Source organism: Dreissena polymorpha, chromosome 2 (assembly GCF_020536995.1).
Source record: "Dreissena polymorpha isolate Duluth1 chromosome 2, UMN_Dpol_1.0, whole genome shotgun sequence".
Taxonomy (NCBI): domain Eukaryota; kingdom Metazoa; phylum Mollusca; class Bivalvia; order Myida; family Dreissenidae; genus Dreissena; species Dreissena polymorpha.
This window is the reverse complement of record NC_068356.1, coordinates 13,008,662-13,032,471: the sequence shown is the minus strand read 5'-3', so window position 1 is coordinate 13,032,471 and position 23,810 is coordinate 13,008,662. Positions and strand designations below refer to the sequence as shown.

General features: G+C 37.3%; 1 protein-coding gene across 18 annotated transcripts in view; it reads right to left on the bottom strand.

The window, feature by feature from the left end:
• The window catches only part of LOC127865901 (uncharacterized), a 49,085-nt gene extending 31,868 nt beyond the window's left edge, over window positions 1-17,217 (bottom strand). For 13 of the 18 annotated variants that reach the window (XM_052405950.1, XM_052405947.1, XM_052405951.1 and 10 more), the window contains exons 1-10: window positions 17,038-17,217; window positions 14,210-14,323; window positions 11,496-11,582; window positions 11,016-11,277; window positions 10,214-10,389; window positions 7,142-7,228; window positions 6,662-6,923; window positions 5,859-6,034; window positions 2,526-2,612; window positions 2,046-2,307 (exon numbers count right to left, since the gene is read on the bottom strand). In XM_052405950.1, the coding sequence (XP_052261910.1) occupies window positions 2,046-2,307; window positions 2,526-2,612; window positions 5,859-6,034; window positions 6,662-6,923; window positions 7,142-7,228; window positions 10,214-10,389; window positions 11,016-11,277; window positions 11,496-11,582; window positions 14,210-14,323; window positions 17,038-17,217 (1,693 nt within the window). Of the gene's footprint in view, window positions 1-1,243; window positions 2,308-2,525; window positions 2,613-5,858; window positions 6,035-6,661; window positions 6,924-7,141; window positions 7,229-10,213; window positions 10,390-11,015; window positions 11,278-11,495; window positions 11,583-14,209; window positions 14,324-16,109; window positions 16,186-17,037 lie in introns of those variants that run through there. The other 5 variants (XM_052405944.1, XM_052405946.1, XM_052405958.1 and 2 more) reach the window with 4 other exon arrangements.
• Between the last annotated feature and the right edge of the window lie 6,593 nt (window positions 17,218-23,810).

Sequence of the window (23,810 nt, the reverse complement as noted above, 5' to 3'; positions counted from 1 at the left end):
TCGTAATTGTATTGTATTGCATATTATTATGTATAACAATGAATTATTTAAATTGTTATTATAATTGTCATTTGTTAATAGTAACATGATTCTTATTAATGTTTCAGACCATCATTTATACTTTATAGTATTAAAAGCTTGGAACTTGAAACCCTTGCGTTATAAACTCAAACCCCAGCTACAAAACCAATGAAAACAAGAGCAACGCATAACGGATGCCACGCTCAGCTGCAAAAGCGTGTCAGATTTTTTTTAGAGGTCACAGTGACCTTGACCTTTGACCTAGTGACCCAAAATGGGTGTGTCGTGTAGAACTCATCAAGGTGCATCTACATATGAAGTTTCAAAGTTGTAGGTGGAAGCACTTATATTTTAGAGGCAATGTTAAGGTTTTTGTTAAAGTTTTATATTAGAGGCCAGCAGAATGACCCAACATGACCCAGTTTCCAACTCCATCGAGATATCATTGGGACAAATCTTCTGACCAAGTATTTAAATGAAGATCGGAAAAAAGTGGCCTCTAGAGTGTTTACAAGGTATCTCTATAGCCAAATAAGGAAAACTGCCCCGCCCACTGGCGGCCATGTTTTTCAACAGACCAGGGCCCGTATTCACCAAACAATTCTTAGACTTAAGTCTAAGAATAAAGAAAATTCTTTAAATTAAAAAATTCTAGAATTTCTTTAATTTTGAGTCAAACTCTGCAGTAAACATCTCTATCTATATTAATCTTTATATAGAACATTTTGTTAATGACATAATCACCAGTGGAGGCCTGTATATATTCAAACACTGAACACATTTTTCTTGGTTCTAAGTCTATTCTTTATTCTTAAGTCTAAGAATCGGTTGGTGAATACGGGCCCAGAACCACTTTTGAACTCAATCAAAATATCATTAAGAAAAACATTTTGACAAAGTTTCATGAAGATTGAGCATGAAATGTGACTTCTACAGTGTTTACAAGGTTTCTCTTTTTTTGACGTAGTGACCTAGTTTTTGACCCAGTTTCGAACTCGACCGAGATTTCATTGGGACGAAGCTTCTGACCAATTTTCATGAAGATCGGACAATATATGTGGCCTCTAGTGTGTTTACGAACAAATGTGGACGGACGGACAGACGACGGACAAAGACCGGTCACAAAAGCTAACCTGAGCAATCAGGTGAGCTAAAAAGTTATTTCACTTTTTTGCACACTGACAGGCATAATTACGGATTAATAACTAAAATGTCTACTTACAGATGGACGATCCAACCGATACTTGTGTAGCAGTGTCGTTACTTGGCCTGACAGAGGTTTGGAAATATTCAATCGATTCATGTCGGAACTCTGCATTAATTGATGATTAGCAGATTGTGCATTACTGGTTTCATCTTACTCTGCACTACCGGGACGCGTCCGGGTTTGGAGATGCCTGTATTATCAGCGAATATTGCGTCGCGTTCTGAGAAAAGTGGGCATAATGCATGTGCTTAGTGTCGTCCCAGATTAGCCTGTGCAGTCCGACACTTTCGGTAAGAAGGGACTTCCTTTAAACGAAAAATACCATAAAAGCGGAAAGTGTCGTCCCTTTTTGGCCTGTGCAGACTGCACAGGCTAAACTGGGATGACACTTTACGCACATGCATGAAGCCCACTTTTCTCAGAACAATGCTCATTTTGTTATAACCGTTGACGTGGATGTCTAAAGAGCAAGAAAATGTGTGTGTTTCTGTGTGATATTTCTTTTGCCGATTCAAACAACGTTTCATGATGCACGTCTTCTCCAGGATGCCGGGACCACCGTTTGTGTGAGAATCTAGACAGAACCTAGATTTACCGCACCTGGCGGTCTTGCAACCTGCGCAGACGTTGCAGCGGTTCCGCCTACAACATTTCACAGTGTTGGTGGTTATGTCAGAGGCTATTATTGACCTGTGCATGGCCGACGTTTTGTTTGGTGCGTCTGTGTGGTTATTTAACTGACAGTTAGGTGCTTGTTTGGTGCGTCTAGAAACGTCGCCAGTTGATGCACTTTCATTTAGATGGGCATTTAAATTACCTTTGTAACGGTGGGAGTTTTCTATCTTCTTACAAGCAGCACGGTTTGACTGTTGTTTGGTAACCATTAACATGTGGTCAATGTTTTCAATGTAGACATAAGGATTCAACAAAGATCTTCCGGTAGTTGTATAACTGCGTGTCCCATCTTTGACTGGCATAGAGCTGGACGACCGCGCTTTGCCAGAGGTTTTCATGTTGTGATTAGATGTACCCAACGCATTTGAAACGTTTTGTCCACTCTGTATGCAAAGCAATCCTTCCTGTTATATTGAAAAGCGCAAACATTAGACAATTAAAAAGCTGAATATGACCATGGAAGACTGCACCATCACCCTTTAAGCATCCTAAACGGACACATGATGTTAAGCTACATGATACAAAGCATTTCTTAACACGAGAACTTCTCAAATAACATCAAAGAAACATAAGCACAATGCATGCATTTGACATGTAATAAATTCACAAGCAAACACATTACCTTCATCAATACCTCCGAGAAGTCGCCTTCATCCGTTGATTCGTTTTCAGAAACGGCCATGAAACTGTGCAAACAGGGCATTTTGAACTGTAAAAGAAAACAAAAACAGCGATAAAAATCTGTCTATGTTTATCATAATATACAAAGTGTTATATAATGTATACAATTTCTTCAACAACTGGATCAAAATAATTATGTTTGCTTCTGTTTCATGAAATTATTTCAGTGTTTATAACTGTCGGTATATAACTCGTTATAGTACTTAGTTAAATAACACTGTTACGTCCGCATCGTGCGAACATTGGTCTTATGGCATATTTGGCCAGCGCAGCTCAAGCCAAGCCTGCGCACTTGCGTCTGTCTTTACGCTATAAAAAAGCTTGCAATGATTCGTGGTATCTCCGGAGTGGCCTATGAAAGCCATACTGTGTTATCAACATAAGGCTTTTATTGATGGAATTGACCGGCATTGCGTAATTTCAACTGGGTCAACATGTGCATTTGTTTTGTATAAAAATACCGGTATGATAGTTCAAATCTTCCAACACTGAACAAGTGTTACAGCCTACATTCGCGGTGATTATGCCAATGTTCTGGTGTTTTATGCTAAAATCAACTGTAACAGGGTATTCACTCTGACACTAATCCTTTTAACAATACTAACCCAATCAAGACTGAGAGAAGTTCAGTGTGAGAGATACTTTGTGATGTATGAGTGAGCTTAATATCCTAACAGTGCATGCTTTTATTGTGAGATGATTTCATGCTCATCTATATAATTGTAAATCATAACTCAACATGTGGTCACTTGTTTGTAAAACCTTGTAAGAGGTAGTTGGCTTTTTCTAATTGCCACTTTCTACGATAAGTCTTGAGGTCACTGGTGAGTGCATTATAATATGTTTATATAATTGTATTTTCTTGAATTGTAATTGTATTGTATTGCATATTATTATGTATTACAATGAATTATTTAAATTGTTATTATAATTGTCATTTGTTAATAGTAACATGATTCTTATTAATGTTTCAGACCATCATTTATACTTTATAGTATTAAAAGCTTGGAACTTGAAACCCTTGCGTTATAAACTCAAACCCCAGCTACAAAACCAATGAAAACAAGAGCAACGCATAACGGATGCCACGCTCGGCTGCAAAAGCGTGTCCGATTTTTTTTAGAGGTCACAGTGACCTTGACCTTTGACCTAGTGACCCAAAATGGGTGTGTCGTGTAGAACTCATCAAGGTGCATCTACATATGAAGTTTCAAAGTTGTAGGTGGAAGCACTTATATTTTAGAGGCAATGTTAAGGTTTTTGTTAAAGTTTTATATTAGAGGCCAGCAGAATGACCCAACATGACCCAGTTTCCAACTCCATCGAGATATCATTGGGACAAATCTTCTGACCAAGTATTTAAATGAAGATCGGAAAAAAAAGTGGCCTCTAGAGTGTTTACAAGGTATCTCTATAGCCAAATAAGGAAAACTGCCCCGCCCACTGGCGGCCATGTTTTTCAACAGACCAGGGCCCGTATTCACCAAACAATTCTTAGACTTAAGTCTAAGAATAAAGAAAATTCTTTAAATTAAAAAATTCAAGAATTTCTTTAATTTTGAGTCAAACTCTGCAGTAAACATCTCTATCTATATTAATCTTTATATAGAACATTTTGTTAATGACATAATCACCAGTGGAGGCCTGTATATATTCAAACACTGAACACAATTTTCTTGGTTCTAAGTCTATTCTTTATTCTTAAGTCTAAGAATCGGTTGGTGAATACGGGCCCAGAACCACTTTTGAACTCAACCAACATATCATTAAGACAAACATTTTGACAAAGTTTCATGAAGATTAGGCATGAAATGTGACTTCTACAGTGTTAACAAGGTTTTTTTTTTTTTTGACCTAGTGACCTAGTTTTTGACCCGGCATGACCCAGTTTCGAGCTCGACAGAGATATCATTGGGACAAAGCTTCTGACCAAGTTTCATGAAGATCGGAAAAAATGTGCCCTAAAGAGTGTTTACGAACAAATGTTACCGGACGGACGACGGATAAAGACCGGTCACAAAAGCTCACCTTAGCAATCAGGTGAGCTAAAACAACAACATCAAACCTCGAATAACAATTAAAACAGAAATGATACACACAACTACACTGTATTATTATGAAAACATTAATAGTCAAAGGGGAGTAACTATTGTAAACTTAAATGCAATATTTAGAAGAGTTGTCTCGCATGTTACATGACCTTAATTCATGATTGTTTACAAGCCTTTTTACTATATAAATATAAGGAAAACTGCCCCGCCCCCTTGGCAACCATGGTTTTCAACGGACAGGAACCATTTTCAAACTTAACTCACGTATCTAGTAAACAAAAGTTCCGACAAAATTTCATGAAGATTGGACCAAAAATGTGACTTCTAGAGAGTTCACATGTTTTCACTATATACATATAGAGAAAAATGCCCCGCCCACTGGCGGCCATGTTTTTACACGGATCTGGACCATTTTTGAAATCGTCCGAGAAATTAAATAAAACCAATGTTTTGACCAACTGTCATGATGATTGGGCAAACATTGTGACTTCTAGTGTTTACAAGGTTTCTCTATAGCCAAATAAGGAAAACTGCCCCGCCCACTGGTGGCCATGGCCCGTATTCACCAACCGATTCTTAGACTTAAGAATAAAGAATAGACTTAGAACCAAGAAAAATGTGTTCAGTGTTTTAATATATACAGGCCTCCACTGGTGATTATGTCATTAACAAAATGTTCTATATAAAGATTAATATAGATAGAGATGTTTACTGCAGAGTTTGACTCAAAATTAAAGAAATTCTTGAATTTTTTAATTTAAATTTTTTTCTTTATTCTTAGACTTAAGTCTAAGAATTGTTTGGTGAATACGGGCCCATGTTTTTCAACGTACCGGAACCACTTTTCAACTCAACCAACATATCATTAAGACAAACATTTTGACAAAGTTACATGAAGATTGGGCATTCAATGTGACTTCTACAGTGATTACAAGTTTGTTTGTGTTTTTTTACCTAGTGACCTAGTTTTTAACCCGGCACGACCCAGTTTTGAACTCGACCGAGATTTCATTGGGACGAAGCTTCTGACCAAGTTTCATGAAGATCGGACAATATATGTGGCCTCTAGTGTGTTTACGAACAAATGTGGACGGACGGACAGACGACGGACAAAGACCGGTCACAAAAGCTAACCTGAGCAATCAGGTGAGCTAAAAAGTTATTTCACTTTTTTGCACACTGACAGGCATAATTACGGATTAATAACTAAAATTTCTACTTACAGATGGACGATCCAACCGATACGTGTGTAGCAGTGTCGTTACTTGGCCTGACAGAGGTTTGGAAATATTCAATCGATTCATGTCGGAACTCTGCATTAATTGATGATTAGCAGATTGTGCATCATCTGGTTTCATCTTACTCTGCACTACCGGGACGCGTCCGGGTTTGGAGATGCCTGTATTATCAGCGAATATTGTGTCGCGTTCTGAGAAAACTGGGCATAATGCATGTGCTTAGTGTCGTCCCAGATTAGCCTGTGCAGTCCGACACTTTCGGTAAGAAGGGACTTCCTTTAAACGAAAAATACCATAAAAGCGGAAAGTGTCGTCCCTTTTTGGCCTGTGCAGTCTGCACAGGCTAAACTGGGATGACACTTTACGCACATGCATGAAGCCCACTTTTCTCAGAACAATGCTCATTTTGTTATAACAGTTGACGTGGATGTCTAAAGAGCAGGAAAATGTGTGTGTTTCTGTGTGATATTTCTTTTGCCGATTCAAACAACGTTTCATGATGCACGTCTTCTCCAGGATGCCGGGACCACCGTTTGTGTGAGAATCTAGACAGAACCTAGATTTACCGCACCTGGCGGTCTTGCAACCTGCGCAGACGTTGCAGCGGTTCCGCCTACAACATTTCACAGTGTTGGTGGTTATGTCAGAGGCTATAATTGACCTGTGCATGGCCGACGTTTTGTTTGGTGCGTCTGTGTGGTTATTTAACTGACAGTTAGGTGCTTGTTTGGTGCGTCTAGAAACGTCGCCAGTTGATGCACTTTCATTTAGATGGGCATTTAAATTACCTTTGTAACGGTGGGAGTTTTCTATCTTCTTACAAGCAGCACGGTTTGACTGTTGTTTGGTAACCATTAACATGTAGTCAATGTTTTCAATGTAGACATAAGGATTCAACAAAGATCTTCCGGTAGTTGTATAACTGCGTGTCCCATCTTTGACTGGCATAGAGCTGGACGACCGCGCTATGCCAGAGGTTTTCATGTTGTGATTAGATGTACCCAACGCATTTGAAACGTTTTGTCCACTCTGTATGCAAAGCAATCCTTCCTGTTATATTGAAAAGCGCGAATGTTAGACAATTAAAAAGCTGAATATGACCATGGAAGACTGCACCATCACCCTTTAAGCATCCTAAACGGACACATGATGTTAAGCTACATGATACAAAGCATTTCTTAACACGAGAACTTCTCAAATAACATCAAAGAAACATAAGCACAATGCATGCATTTGACATGTAATAAATTCACAAGCAAACACATTACCTTCATCAATACCTCCGAGAAGTCGCCTTCATCCGTTGATTCATTTTCAGAAACGGCCATGAAACTGTGCAAACAGGGCACTTTGAACTGTAAAAGAAAACAAAAACAGCGATAAAAATCTGTCTATGTTTATCATAATATACAAAGTGTTATATACTGTATACAATTTCTTCAACAACTGGATCAAAATAATTATGATTGCTTCTGTTTCATGAAATTATTTCAGTGTTTATAACTGTCGGTATATAACTCATTATAGTACTTAGTGAAATAACACTGTTACGTCCGCATCGTGCGAACATTGGTCTTATGGCATATTTGGCCAGCGCAGCTCAAGCCAAGCCTGCTCACTGGCGTCTGTCTTTCCGCTATAAAAAAGCTTGCAATGATTCGTGGTATCTCCGGAGTGGCCTATGAAAGCCATACTGTGTTATCAACATAAGGCTTTTATTGATAGAATTGACCACCATTGCGTAATTTCAACTGGGTCAACATGTGCATTTGTTTTGTATAAAAATACCGGTATGATAGTTCAAATCTTCCAACACTGAACAAGTGTTACAGCCTACATTCGCGGTGATTATGCCAATGTTCTGGTGTATTATGCTAAAATCAACTGTAACAGGGTATTCACTCTGACACTAATCCTTTTAACAATACTAACCCAATCAAGACTGAGAGAAGTTCAGTGTGATGGATACTTTGTGATGCATGAGTGAGCTTAATATCCTAACAGTGCATGCTTTTATTGTGAGATGATTTCATGCTCATCTATATAATTGTAAATCATAACTCAACATGTGGTCACTTGTTTGTAAAACTTTGTAAGAGGTAGTTGGCTTTTTCCAATTGCCACTTTCTACAGTAAGTCTTGAGGTCACTGGTGAGTGCATTATAATATGTTTATATAATTGTATTTTCTTGAATTGTAATTGTATTGTATTGCATATTATTATGTATTACAATGAATTATTTAAATTGTTATTATAATTGTCATTTGTTAATAGTAGCATGATTCTTATTAATGTTTCAGACCATCATTTATACTTTATAGTATTAAAAGCTTGGAACTTGAACCCTTGCGTTATAAACTCAAACCCCAGCTACAAAATCAATGAAAACAAGAGCAACGCATAACGGATGCCACGCTCGGCTGCAAAAGCGTGTCAGATTTTTTTTTAGAGGTCACAGTGACCTTGACCTTTGACCTAGTGACCCAAAATGGGTGTGTCGTGTAGAACTCATCAAGGTGCATCTACATATGAAGTTTCAAAGTTGTAGGTGGAAGCACTTATATTTTAGAGGCAATGTTAAGGTTTTTGTTAAAGTTTTATATTAGAGGCCAGCAGAATGACCCAACATGACCCAGTTTCCAACTCCATCGAGATATCATTGGGACAAATCTTCTGACCAAGTATTTAAATGAAGATCGGAAAAAAAGTGGCCTCTAGAGTGTTTACAAGGTATCTCTATAGCCAAATAAGAGAAAATGCCCCGCCCACTGGCGGCCATGTTTTTCAACAGACCAGGGCCCGTATTCACCAAACAATTCTTAGACTTAAGTCTAAGAATAAAGAAAATTCTTTAAATTAGAAAATTCAAGAATTTCTTTAATTTTGAGTCAAACTCTGCAGTAAACATCTCTATCTATATTAATCTTTATATAGAACATTTTGTTAATGACATAATCACCAGTGGAGGCCTGTATATATTCAAACACTGAACACAATTTTCTTGGTTCTAAGTCTATTCTTTATTCTTAAGTCTAAGAATCGGTTGGTGAATACGGGCCCAGAACCACTTTTGAACTTAACCAACATATCATTAAGACAAACATTTTGACAAAGTTTCATGAAGATTGGGCATGAAATGTGACTTCTACAGTGTTTACAAGGTTTTTCTTTTTTTGACCTAGTGACCTAGTTTTTGACCCGGCATGACCCAGTTTCGAGCTCGACAGAGATATCATTGGGACAAAGCTTCTGACCAAGTTTCATGAAGATCGGAAAAAAATGTGCCCTAAAGAGTGTTTACGAACAAATGTTACCGGACGGACGACGGATAAAGACCGGTCACAAAAGCTCACCTTAGCAATCAGGTGAGCTAAAACAACAACATCAAACCTCGAATAACAATTAACACAGAAATGATACACACAACTACACTGTATTATTATGAAAACATTAATAGTCAAAGGGGAGTAACTATTGTAAACTTAAATGCAATATTTAGAAGAGTTGTCTCGCATGTTACATGACCTTAATTCATGATTGTTTACAAGCCTTTTTACTATATAAATATAAGGAAAACTGCCCCGCCCCCTTGGCAACCATGGTTTTCAACGGACCGGAACCATTTTCAAACTTAACTCACGTATCTAGTAAACAAAAGTTCCGACAAAATTTCATGAAGATTGGACCAAAAATGTGACTTCTAGAGAGTTCACATGTTTTCACTATATACATATAGAGAAAAATGCCCCGCCAACTGGCGGCCATGTTTTTACACGGATCTGGACCATTTCTGAAATCGTCCGAGAAATTAAATAAAACCAATGTTTTGACTAACTGTCATGATGATTGGGCAAACATTGTGACTTCTAGTGTTTACAAGGTTTCTCTATAGCCAAATAAGGAAAACTGCCCCGCCCACTGGTGGCCATGTTTTTCAACGTACCGGAACCACTTTTAAACTCAACCAACATATCATTAAGACAAACATTTTGACAAAGTTACATGAAGATTGGGCATTCAATGTGACTTCTACAGTGTTTACAAGTTTTTTTTTGTGTTTTTTGACGTAGTGACCTAGTTTTTAACCCGGCACGACCCAGTTTCGAACTCGACCAAGATTTCATTGGGACGAAGCTTCTGACCAAGTTTCATGAAGATCGGACAATATATGTGGCCTCTAGTGTGTTTACGAACAAATGTGGACAGACGGACATACAGACGACGGACAAAGACCCGTCACAAAAGCTCACCTGAGCAATCAGGTGAGCTAAAAAGTTATTTCACTTTTTTGCACACTGACAGGCATAATTACGGATTAATAACTAAAATGTCTACTTACAGATGGACGATCCAACCGATACTTGTGTAGCAGTTTCGTTACTCGGCCAGACAGAGGTTCGGAAATATTCAATCGATTCATTTCGTAACTCTGCATTAATTGATGATTAGCAGATTGTGCATCATCTGGTTTCATCTTACTCTGCACTACCGGGACGCGTCCGGGTTTGGAGATGCCTGGATTATCAGCGAACATTGTGTCGCGTTCTGAGAAAACTGGGCATAATGCATGTGCGTAGTGTCGTCCCAGATTAGCCTGTGCAGTCCGACACTTTCAGTAAGAAGGGACTTCCTTTAAACAAAAATTACCATAAAAGCGGAGAGTGTCGTCCCTGATTAGCCTGTGCGGACTGCACAGGCTAATCTGGGATGACACTTTGCGAACATGCATGAAGCCCAGTTTTCTCAGAATAATGCTCATTTTGTCATAACCGTTGACGTGGATGTCTAAAGAGCAGGAAAATGTGTGTGTTTCTGTGTGATATTTCATTTGCCGATTCAAACAACGTTTCATGATGCACGTCTTTTCAGGATGCCGGGACCACCGTATGTGTGAGAATCTAGACAGAACCTTAATTTACCGTACCTGGCGGTCTTGCAACCTGCGCAGACGTTGCAGCGGTTCCGCCTACAACATTTCACAGTGTTGGTGGTTATGTCAGAGGCTAGTATTGACCTGTGCATGGCCGACGTTTTGTTTGGTGCGTCTGTGTGGTTATTGAACTGACAGTTAGGTGCTTGTTTGATGCGTCTAGAAACATTGCGAGTTGATGCACTATTATTTAGATGGGCATTGAAATTACCTTTGTTACGGTGGGAGTTTTCTATCTTCTTACAAGCAGCACGGTTTGACTGTTGTTTGGTAACCATTAACATTTGGTCAATGTTTTCAACGTAGACATAAGGATTCAACAAAGATCTTCCGGTAGTTGTATAACTATGTGTCCCATCTTTGACTGGCATAGAGCTGGACGACCGCGCTTTGCCAGAGGTTTTCATGTTGTGATTAGATGTACCCAACGCATTTGAAACGTTTTGTCCACTCTGTATGCAAAGCAATCCTTCCTGTTATATTGAAAAGCGCGAATGTTAGACAATTAAAAAGCTGAATATGACCATGGAAGACTGCACCATTACCCTTTAAGCATCCTAAACGGACACATGATGTTAAGCTACATGATACAAAGCATTTCTTAACACGAGAACTTCTCAAATAACATCAAAGAAACATAAGCACAATGCATGCATTTGACATGTAATACATTCACAAGCAAACACATTACCTTCATCAATACCTTCAAGAAGTCGCCTTCATCCGTTGATTTGTTTTCAGAAACGGCCATGAAACTGTGCCAACAGGGCATTTTGAACTGTAAAAGAAAACAAAAACAGCGATAACAAGATGTGTTTGTGAAACAAAATGTCCCCCTATTTGACGTTTGACCTTGTAGGATGACCTTGACCCTTCACCACTCAAAATATGCAGCTCCATGAGATACACATGCATTTCAAATATAAAATTGCTAGCTTCAATATTGCAGAAGTGACATTACATGAGCAATTTTGACCCATATATTTGACCTTGAAGGATGACCTTGACCTTTTACCACTAAAAATGTGCAGCTCCATGAGATACACATGCATGCCAAATATCAAGTTGCTATCTTCAATATTGCAAAAGTATTCATAAAATTAGCGATTTGGGCCACATATATTTGACCTCTGACCTTGAAGGATGACCTTGACCTTTCACCACTCAAAATGTGTAGCTCCATGAGATACACATGCATGCCAAATATCAAGTTGCTACCTTCAATATTGCAAAAGTACTCATAAAATGAGCGATTTTGGCCACATATATTTGACATCTGACCTTGTAGGATGACCTTGACCTTTCACCACTCAAAATGTGCAGCTCCATGAGATACACATACATGCCAAATATCAAGTTGCTATCTTGAATATTGAAATACTGCAAAAGTGTACATTAAATGAGCAATTTTGACCCATATATTTGACCTTTGACCTTGAAGGATGACCTTGACCTTTCACCACTCAAAATGTGCAACTCCATGAGATACATATGCATGCCAAATATCAAGTTGCTATCTTCAATATTGCAAAAGTTATTGCAAATGTTAAAGTTGGCGCAAACCAACCAACCAACAGACCAACCAACAGACCAACAGACAGGGCAAAAACAATATGTTCCCCACTACTATAGTGGGGGACATAAAAATCTGTCTATGTTTATCATGATATACAACGTGTTATATAATGTATACAATTTCTTCAACAACTGGATCAAAATAATTATGATTGCTTCCGTTTCATGAAATTATTTAAGTGTTTATAACTGTCGGTATATAACTCGTTATAGTACTTAGTTAAATAATACTGTTACGTCCGCATCGTGCGAACATTGGTCTTATGGTATATTTGGCCAGCGCAGCTCAAGCCAAGCCTGGGCACTTGCGTCTGTCTTTCCGCTATAAAAAAAGCTCGCAATGTTTCGTGTTATCTCCGGAGTGGCCTATGAAAGCCATACTGTGTTATCAACATAAGGCTTTTATTGATAGAATTGACCACCATTGCGTAATTTCAACTGGGTCAACATGTGCATTTGTTTTGTATAAAAATACCGGTATGATAGTTCAAATCTTCCAACACTGAACAAATGTCACAGGCTACATTCGCGGAGATTATGCCAATGTTCTGGTGTATTATGCTAAAATCAACTGTAACAGGGTATTCACTCTGACACTAATCCTTTTAACAATACTAAACCAATCAAGACTGAGAGAAGTGTGAGAGATACTTTGTGATGTATGAGTGAGTTTAATTTACTAACAGTGCATGCTTTTATTGTGAGATGATTTCATGCTCATCTATATAATTGTAAATCATAACTCAACATGTGGTCAATTGTTTGTAAAACCTTGTGAGAGGTAGTTGGCTTTTTCCAATTGCCACTTTCTACAATAAGTCTTGAGGTCACTGGTGAGTGCATATTATGTTTATATAATTGTATTTTCTTGAATTGTAATTGTATTGTATTGCATATTATTATGTATTACAATGAATTATTTAAATTGTTATTATAATTGTCATTTGTTAATTGTAACAATTCTTATTCATGTTTCAGACCATCATTTATACTTTATAGTATTAAAAGCTTGGAACTTGAAACCCTTGCGTTATAAACTCAAACCCCGGCTACACAACCAATGAAAACAAGTGCAACGCATAACGGGTGCCACGCTCGGCTGCAAAAGCGTTTTGCCTTTGACCTAGTGACCCAAAATGGATGTGTCGTGTAGAACTCATCAAGGTGCATCTACATATGAAGTTTCAAAGTTGTAGGTGGATGCACTTTGATTTTAGAAGCAATGTTAAGTTTTTTTTTAAAGTTTTATATTAGAGGTCACAAAGACCTTGACCTTTGACCTAGTGCCCAAAAATGGGACAGGCATGTAGAACTCATCAAGGTGCAACTACATATGAAGTTTCAAAGTTGTAGGTGGAAGCACTTTGATTTTAGAGCCTATGTTAAAGTTTGATATTAGAGGTCACAGTGACCTTGACCTTCGATCTAGTGACCCAAAAATGGGTGTGGCGTGTAGAACTCATCAAGGTGCATCTGCATATGAAGTTTCAAAGTTGTAGGTTGAAGCACTTTGATTTTAGAACCAATGTTAAGGTTTAAGCATGACGCCTACGGCGGACTTCAGATGAGCTCGCTATTACAATAGCTCGGTTTTTTTCCGAAAACAGCCTAGCTAAAAATGAGAGACATAGATAACATTTATGTACGTCTCTGAGTACTAGTTAATGAAGTGTATTTATGCGGGTCAGCTGGCGTTCTGTAAACGGTCTTTTAAGTTGAAAAGCTGGGTTAAACAGCTATGCTGAAAAAGATAACAAGCGAGACTTTACACCAATGAAGGTGTGGGTACAACCAAAAGTAATATGCACTTCTGGCAAAGAAAATGTTTACCTTTTTCTTCGGCAACTTGAGAGCTGGAGCGCGGTTCTTACGAATATTTGGTGTCGATCGACACCCCCGGTTTCGTGACCGTTCTACTTTGTGCCTTGAACGTTTATGGTAAACCTGAAATTCGTTGACCTTTTTAATCAATTAATGTGTACTTTGAACTAGAACACATGCACAATCACTTAATAAAATCAAAGCGCTGAAGGCACTGAAGATGTTTGCTATTGCATAATTTCACACGCAATTCATTAAAATCAATCGCAAGTTTGAAATGAACACAGGCCACTCAACTTTATAAAGTGTGTGTCATAGCACACGGGTCGAGTTTTGTGTGCACTTTTTATCATCATTATTTCATAGAAATAACTTAGACAAAATAAAAACAACATGCTTCTTGGGACGTTCTGAAAGCATAGAAAGTATGATGACAATGGTAATGAGAACTTAATATAAAGAAAACTTGCAGTCACCATCATAGTTAAGGAATATTTTTTCTAATATCAAATAACTATCTCACCAAGAATATAAATTCATAATGAAAGTTCCGTATACAAAACTTTTGATTTTTGACACCATATACAAATTCAAAATATTCAATTATCTTCGTATCTTGTATATGGAGGAATTAAAGTATATAAACATTGCTGTTTATGCTTTACTTGTTACCTGACAGTTCACACGGTGTCAACAACGCTGACATAAACATACATATAGAGCACTAATGCGCTATTATGCGTAGCTTTTTTACTCAGTTTTCATCTTAGTGGCTTTAACATAACGCCAACAGACACGCATGAATATTTAATAAGCTGATTCGAGATACAACCTCTGAATTTTTGCTACATCACTGCGTATGTGCTCAATTCAAAGGATGTAGCACTGTTCAGTGTAAGGAATTCCGGACTACTCTCTGTATGCTCAAACGACGCAAATTGTGGCCCTGTTACAATTACGCGTTAAAATCCAGCTTGCAGAATTTCACTTTTGCCTCCAAGATGAGAAAACAATCATAAGCGAAATAGTATAGTGTCACGATAAGAGAAAATCGTTTAATTATCATACAACAATGTTTGCCGTACTTGGTCAGCACATCTGGAAATCATTCCTTAATGTGTGAATAGGCTGCCATTATTAACAAGTTTGTTATTTTAAATTCAATTTTGTATCACAACGTATTGTTCTTAAATGTGGCATTTTCAATTCGCAATGAGATATGTAATGACCCTCGTCATGCGAAAATGGGTCATATTCCATATGCGCCCATCATATAAATAGCCGACTCAGCTATCTCTCCTTCTGGTAAGGAGAAACATAACATATTGAGTATTTTTATATTGAACAGCATCGCCTATGGCCTGACTGCGCAAAAGCACATGTTGGGTTTAACAAACGCTTGCCGAAACGCTTAAGACCCATTTTAGCATGACGCCGCTATTGAAGTGTGATTTAAATGTGTCGAAAGAAAACTGCGTTTAAATCAAATATCAACATACGATATATTTAGATAGTGAAGAAAGATAGTCATAACAAGGCATATGAGGACACATATGAAGTGCTCTCCCGTAGTATTTTTTTATCTATTCACACTAGTGTGTGGTTTGAAAATGCTAACACATTTCATCCGGTTAATATGAAACTTACAAGTGAAAAACACAACACAATAGTTTAACTTTTGTTTAATTGTATTTATTTATTTAGAAAAGTAAATTGCAAACTTTACTTCAAAGTCAGCGTATACGCCAACTACATTTTTAAAAGATATTTATTGTTTTAAATTTATTTAATATAATATATTTAGTTGTTTTCGGTTTAAGCGATTATAAAGCATTTACGAGGTTGCCTATAGTATGCCTGTAGTAATTGATGAACTCGTGAATATAAATAAGCTAAACCTTCTACTAACCTTCTACTATTGCGTTGCTAGCACCTGTAAATACAAAAGATCGCCGCTATCTTTTGAGAACGAAAGAACGTTTTCCAGCATGAACGAGGTTACGAAACAGGTCATTCGTATTATTATTATAAATTGTTTGCTATATTCGGGCTTAGCGATTATGAAACATTTTTTTTGTTTTTGTCTATTGTAGCGCTGAAGTAATTGTTGAACTTATGTTCAACGTTTCATAAATTGAGAATATAAATAAGCGTTAACTTTTTACCGAATCTATTAATAGCCTCAATTTACGACCTGTACTACGTCATTGAGGTGTATGTGAGAGCGTAACCTATTGCGTTGTTATCGGCCGTGGACTTTTCTTTGTTTATAGACAGGTGCATCTATTAATAGCCTCATATTATGAATGGCAAAAATACTTCGTCATGAAGACACTGCAGAAAGTGGACTATGTTATTCATTCATAAACAATCTCCTCCGCGACACGTACAATACGATCATTGTTTATTGATTCTTTTCTATAAAAGCACCGTTCGAAACTATTGCATTTAACACGATATTAATATCATGTTTCCATTTGTGAATGAATATAATTTGAGAACTCAAACCTCTTGCATAAATTATACAACTCTTTCTCGCGCGGATACGCGTAGTAAGCGGGTATTGGGCTGGTAGTAGCTAAGTCGTATCGACCTGAATTTTAGACTAACCACCTTAGACGGTCGCTAAGCAACCATCTAAAAATCTGACATTAACGACAAACTAGGTTTTGAAATTTGATGTGTTAGTTGTAATGGACTTTTTCAATAAAAAAAACAAAACAATGTGTGATTAACAATAACATAACAGTGTTAATTGTTCGTGTAAGTAATTGAATTCATTTATAACAATACATAAAAAATGTGCGAAAAATTCTATGATAATGTCTAATGCTAACCTTGTCTATTCGTTTTCCGCCAAAGGTATTCCTCACTGAAGCGCCGTTTTCAGACAATCCACCAGTCGTATATATACATGAGAGACCATCAGTACTGAGGTTGCCCACAGGGTTCTGTTCTATGTCCTCTGGCGTACTTATTCCCACGTTGTCCAGGGGCATCTCGGGCGAGTGCGACATCCCGGGAAAGCGGCGGGCGTGGTTTCAACAGAGAACGGAATGTTCCAACTGCAAACCCCGCGCTCATCACTGCCATGAAGACCCCACGTGGTTTGTAAAAGTGGAGACGCTTCACAAGGACCCGCATTGAAGGGTTGCTCGCAATGAGCATTAGGTACAGAGCATTGGAACGATGGCTGAAATGTTGTGTAATTGGCGCAGGAATTGTATCCATCAGAATGGGAGTTACATAAGGACTCTTGAGTTTCTTTTAAATTGTCCATTGGCTTTTCATATGCATTTAAGTTGAAAGGTTCAGTTTTGATAAGCAACGTTTCCTTGTGAATAAAGTCACATTCAGTTTCGTTGGTTATTTGTTCTGTTTTAAAATGAGAGCTTGCATCTAAGGCTAACCATGATTGACGTGTACGCAAATCATGGCAGAATGTATCGACAGATCCATCTTGCATCTGACCAAAGTCACCGATTGTATCAGCACCAAATTTTTCACCAATATATATATTCATATATTTGTCAGTGCAGTCGGTTTCAATTTTGACTGTACAGTTGTCCCATGTATCATCCTTACCGTATCTTTCCGAATGTAAAGTTGGCAAGTCAAATAGGATTTCAGTTGACAAACCTTTGTCTTGTTTTGTTTCTAGATTTTGTAACCCCTCATCGGGATCAGACATAGCCCCGGCTTTCTCAATATCGTTTGAAGTCATAACAATGTCGTCACAAGCCGGACAACTAACGGGGTATCATAAGTATACAAATACACTATGTCAAAATATATCATTTGTTCAATGATTATTCGACTACAACACACTTGAAAGTAAACACATGTTCAGCTATATCAACAATGAGTCTATACTTAAATCATTAGAAATATGACGAATGACGATCTCCTACTAAAGGGATCTCTTCACGGTTTGGTAAATTGACAAAATTGAAAAAAGTTTGTTTTGTTTTTTTAAACCTATTTATTTAAGCTCGATTGCGTAACAAGCCTAAACTTATAAGAGCGCTCTCGAGTCCGTTTACTTGGTGTCTATGGGGGAGATCTAAAGAACGCTCCCACAGTGGGGATCGAACCCATGACTTCCCGATAGCTAGGCGGACACCATATCCACTACGCCACGGCGATCTTAAGAAATATTGTTTCAGAATCGCAAATTTTCGGTTTAATTACTATATGTGTGAGGAAACAGTATTACTAAACATTTGCCATGGTCTAATATAGTCATTATATGCATCTTTTGACGATTTAAAAACCTAAAAATTATAAAGCATTGCAACGCGAAACGATTGAATAATTTGGAGAGTTCTGTTGTCGTTTAAATTTGTGAAACTACGAAGATTGCTTATATAACGTTTAAAATGCGCATCTTATGTATGCTTGGCAGGATAGCGCAGTTGGCTTATGCGTTTTTACTTCAGGATTCCGGGGGTCACTGGTTCGAGCCCTGCTTCGGGCTACTTTTTTTTCCTTTTTTAAATTTTATTTTTGATTTTTTACTGGAGCTTTTAAAATTTAATGTTTACATTTATCAATATAAAGCACTTAATGACAAACTTCAAAACATGCCAAAATCTGTGAAAAGGCCCCTTTAATACCTGAATCGTAGGGCCATAATTTTAGCGTTTAAGCTATCTTGGCCTGTCTTATAAAGGTCTTCTTGTAGGCTTCTTACAATTGATACATAATCAGCGCCCTCACACTACTTTGGGGGAAGGGGTCCGCAGCCCTAAGGAGGGGGAATTCTTGCGGCGTTTCCCTTTTTGGGGGATTTTTTTTACTTACTCTCTCATTATTACATTTCATGTTTGCACTATATTCATTGAATTTTTCATAATTTAGTATGTTTGCAAAGATAAAATTGAAATAGAATTGAGATATAATAATCATGAGACACATATTTCTATTAAAAAAAAAAATTATGGGGTAATTTTTCCCACCAAAAGGGGAAAAAAGTATACTTTTCAGGTGGGGGACTGCCGCCGAAATTAATTTCATTGTGCGCATACATCATTTATATATAATAATTAGAGGCATGCACACATATCAAAAGTAAGTTTTACTTGTAACACTTGAATATTCATAATTCATAATTCGAAACGCGCCGTTAAACATTACGTACGGTCCCTGTGAATTAAAATCGCGAAAATGGGTAACTTTTGGTGTGTTTTACACGATTATTTCTTATGATCATTTTATTTCCTTCGACGAACTTTGAATCCTTCGGACGATACAAAATCATATCAGACAACATTAAAGCGTGCATTTGTTTTAACGATGACATAAATTACCTTTGAAAACGGATCTCCTCACAGCGATAGGTTATACCAAGTCTGTTCTTCATAGAAAGATAGACTCCGTGTTAAAGAGTTATTGCAGACGAAATCTTGTGTAGACCTTTAATTATTACATTCACAAACCGGTTATAAATGTGTTGTGCCGGTGCCCTGTCTACAAAATGCGCACATTCCTCGTGTTTGGGAACCAGCGACATATCGGTATAGTGCATGCTGGGCAGCACGAGATTATACGGTCTTTTGTGCACGGGTGATTGATGCGAGTGGACGTGTTTTCCCAAGCTGAGTATTGCTAGGAGTAATTGTGAGCCTGTGATTGTAAATGTTAGCATGTGACTGTGTGTGAACACATTTTTCCCTGGAGGGTCATTCCTAGAAGGTATAAGTTCCATTTTGGGACGTGCTAACCGACGAGCCGACGAGACGAGTTCCCTTGAAGACGACGAGGACGATTGGTGCCATCCTGACGAGCATTCCAGTCGATGCCAACGTGAGTATCTTATTTAGTGCCGTTGCAAGTAATTACTGTTGTTGTTGTAAACGAACCGAAAGCTAACCGGATTAAAAACAGAACATTGGCGTTGTCGCCGGGATTAAGTGAAAATTGTGTTTTAACGGTTAGGCTAGTTCTATATACAACTTTGTTGCAAATAAATCGGCATCGTGAAATTTTGGACTGTCGCATCGAATTTAATTTAAAGTTCTGTGTTCGTTTTAAAAAACGTTATTTCTATAATTTAAAGTAACAATCACGCTCAAAAATATCGAATATTTCGTTAAATAAAGCTAACCCATAAAAAAAATCAATGTTCCTTTTAGCAAAATGCAAAATTTCAACGTTAGATATTGTCTGGTAGAATTGATTTAACGAGATACAAAATGCTCGTTTTTAACATAGGTGCAAGCTTAAGGTATATACTACATTTCGAAAATGCACATGATACGGTTGACCATTATGAAGCCTTACATGATCAAAAATCAGACGAAATTTCTATTTAATATAGAATATGGTAATTCTACAATTTTTTATTTGGAAACATTTTTCTAACGTTTTCTTCCAAGAATATTGCTGACACCGTTTTTAGTGAATTTTTCTAAGACCGTTTTATGTCAAAAAATCTTATAACCTAAAACAAATTTCGTTCGTGAAACAATTATATCTGCACTATAAATCTCAATCTCCTACGCAGTGGTCTCCCTTATACTAGAAGTTACTGACCGGGCGAAGCAAGGGAAGTAACTGCTGTGAGGAGTTTCTATAAAAATCTGCATTCAGAAATCTGTATTCAGAACTAAATCTGTTGTGCACGTCTGCATCTAACACTTACCACAATTTTTACGACAAATTCTTGACGCAGACGAATAGGGTAGCGTCTATTTTCATTTGTGAAAAGAATAGTTCGATACAATTCTGTCCGTGCTTAAGGTTACGCATGCGCAATTAATTTCCTTGTATATTACATATAAAATAGTTGAAGTTCGATATCAATTTTTACCATGATCAAGCAATGACCCACTATATCATCATACATCATTGGAAAGATAAATGCATAATCTTTTGAAAAAATGGATGTCATTAAATTCTATACACTGTAACTCAAAATATTCACCTTAGAATAGGCAAACCGGTTTTGACAGCTGTGCAGGTGACCATTTTGGGCTCAAATAGTATGACCCACTATATCATCATACATCATTGGAAAGATAAATGCATAATCTTTTGAAAAAATGGATGTCATTAAATTCTATACACTGTAACTCAAAATATTCACCTTAGAATAGGCAAACCGGTTTTGACAGCTGTGCAGGTGACCATTTTGGGCTCAAATAGTATGACCTACTTTCAAAGCCGGGAACCATCAACAGAAAAAGTAGAGCACAAAAATGGCTTTTTTTCTTTTTGCTTACAAATATACCTTCAAATTGATACCAAAACATTCCATTTGCAATGTATTTTACAAATCCTATGCAGCATGCACTGAACAATGTGTGCTAAGTATCAAACTGACTGCATCTAACCCTAAAAACAGGAGTTCCGGTTTGGGGTTATGTGACCTTAAATTTTGAAAGGCTTGGGTAATTATTTTTCATAAGCGTTTCAAACACTGATGTAAATAGAAAGATTATCTATTTAAATAGTCGGTAATTGTTTGAAATTATTGATTTGAGAAATTCGCGGATGGCGATATCGAACTACATTATACCACGTGACGCCATTTTGTAACTGAGTAGCTGATTCACCATGATCGCAAGTGTAAAACAACTACAGAAATAAACGTCCAGCCCAAAAAAACATTTACATCCGGGCATTTACTTTCTCGCAAAATACCAAGCTCCTTAATACGTGTACCTGATGTTCCGATTGTTATAGGAAGATTTGCAATATTTCCTCACTTCCTGTTTCATTATTTGTACTTAATCTTAAAAACAACTTTTCTTCTTGATAGCCTTTTAGTTTTTCATTTAGTCAACTGTTCCCTTAACATCTACTTAAGCAGCAACTTCCCTGTATTTTGCACCTATGCTTTTAACGCCATCGGCGCTCTCGTATACATTTGCGAGAAAGTGGAAACACAATGTGAGGAACGAGATCACGATGCGAGATAGCGAAATTAAGGGCGACATAGATTTTGCTTTATTAATTATGCATATTTCATCATAGTTTTGTATCTATGTAAACGTTAAGAGGACATCGGAATGTTCAGATAATATTGATATTGGTGAGTTTCGTTTTGTTGTCATGACGTATTACAACACGGACGTAAGAAAACTGTTCGACTTCTTGGCTAGTCGCATTGAATACTTTGTATGTTTACTTATTTCCTTACGACATGCTGTGTTTATCGCACCTCCATGCTCTCGAGTCGTTAATTAAAAAAAAACCCTGACCCGTTTAGTCGCTTTACCTTGAAAACATTATGAAGTTATTATTTAGACAATAAGAACGTATATAATCTGCGCCGCTGCCGATGAACGACCTAATGGCCTGTAAAGGCCGTTATGCGGCTAGGGCCGAATACAGACTTCCGGCCCAGCTCAACCGTAACTTTGATATGAAAAATACCAGATCAAAATAGATTCACCGATATAACTTTTCTTCTTGATAGCCTTTTAGTTTTTCATTCAGTCAACTGTTCCCTTAACATTTACTTAAGCAGCAACTTCCCTGTATTTTGCCCCTATGCTTTTAACGCCATCGGCGCTCTCGTTATTTTTTGTGGCCACAAATAATTCCATTTATATCTCCCGTGAAATATCCGAACATTTACGGGCGAACACGAGATTGGATACGGTAAGCGTCGGAAGCATGACGAAGCTCTCATGAATAATCATTCTGTGAAATCAAAATGAATTCTGGGTAACTGGAACTTAGCAAATGCGAAAATGGCTTGTATAAATTATGCAAATGAACGCAACCCGAATGAATCCGATCCTGACTCGAAAGCGAAAGTCGATTACATCGTGGAACGATATTTAGATATTTAGATGCTTAAAACTTGCCGAATGCTTGTAATATAACGTTTTTACATCAATGTTTCTTGTTTTTAGGGTCTTCCTATTGTAATTAACCATCGTATGGTACTACTTGTTGTCGAATGTTTTTATATAGCATAATACAGTAGCCGTATGTATTGGTGAGCGTGATAGTGACTTTAAAGGGATCTTTTCACGCTTTGGTAAATTGACAAAATTGAAAAAAGTTGTTTCAGATTCGCAAATTTTCGTTTTAGTTATGATATTTGTGAGGAAACAGTAATACTGAACATTTACCATGGTCTAATAGAGCCATTATATGCATCTTTTGACGATTTTAAAACCTAAAAATTATAAAGCGTTGCAACGCGAAACGATTGAATAATTTGGAGAGTTCTGTTTTTGTCGTTAAATTTTGTGAAACTACGAAGATTGCTTATATAAGGTATAAAATACGTTCAGCATGTGTACTCAGCGGAATAGCTCAGTAGGCTACAGCGTTTTTACTTCAGGACTCTGGCAGGACTCCAGGGGTCACTGGTTCGAAATCTGGTCAGGGCAATGTTCTTTTCCTTTTTTTAATTTTATTCTTGATTTTTTACTGGAGCTTTTACGATCCAATGTTTACATTTATCGATATAAAGCATTTAATGAATAAGTTAAAAAATGCCAAAATCTGTGAAAAGGCCCCTTTAACAGTTGCACGCATTTTTCGCTATTTTTAGTCGTATCTAAAAACAGACGGCATCGTAGTTTTTTTCCATTGTTCACATTCGCCGGCCGTGTTATCAGTTGGCGAAATATTTGTTTAAAAACTTGAT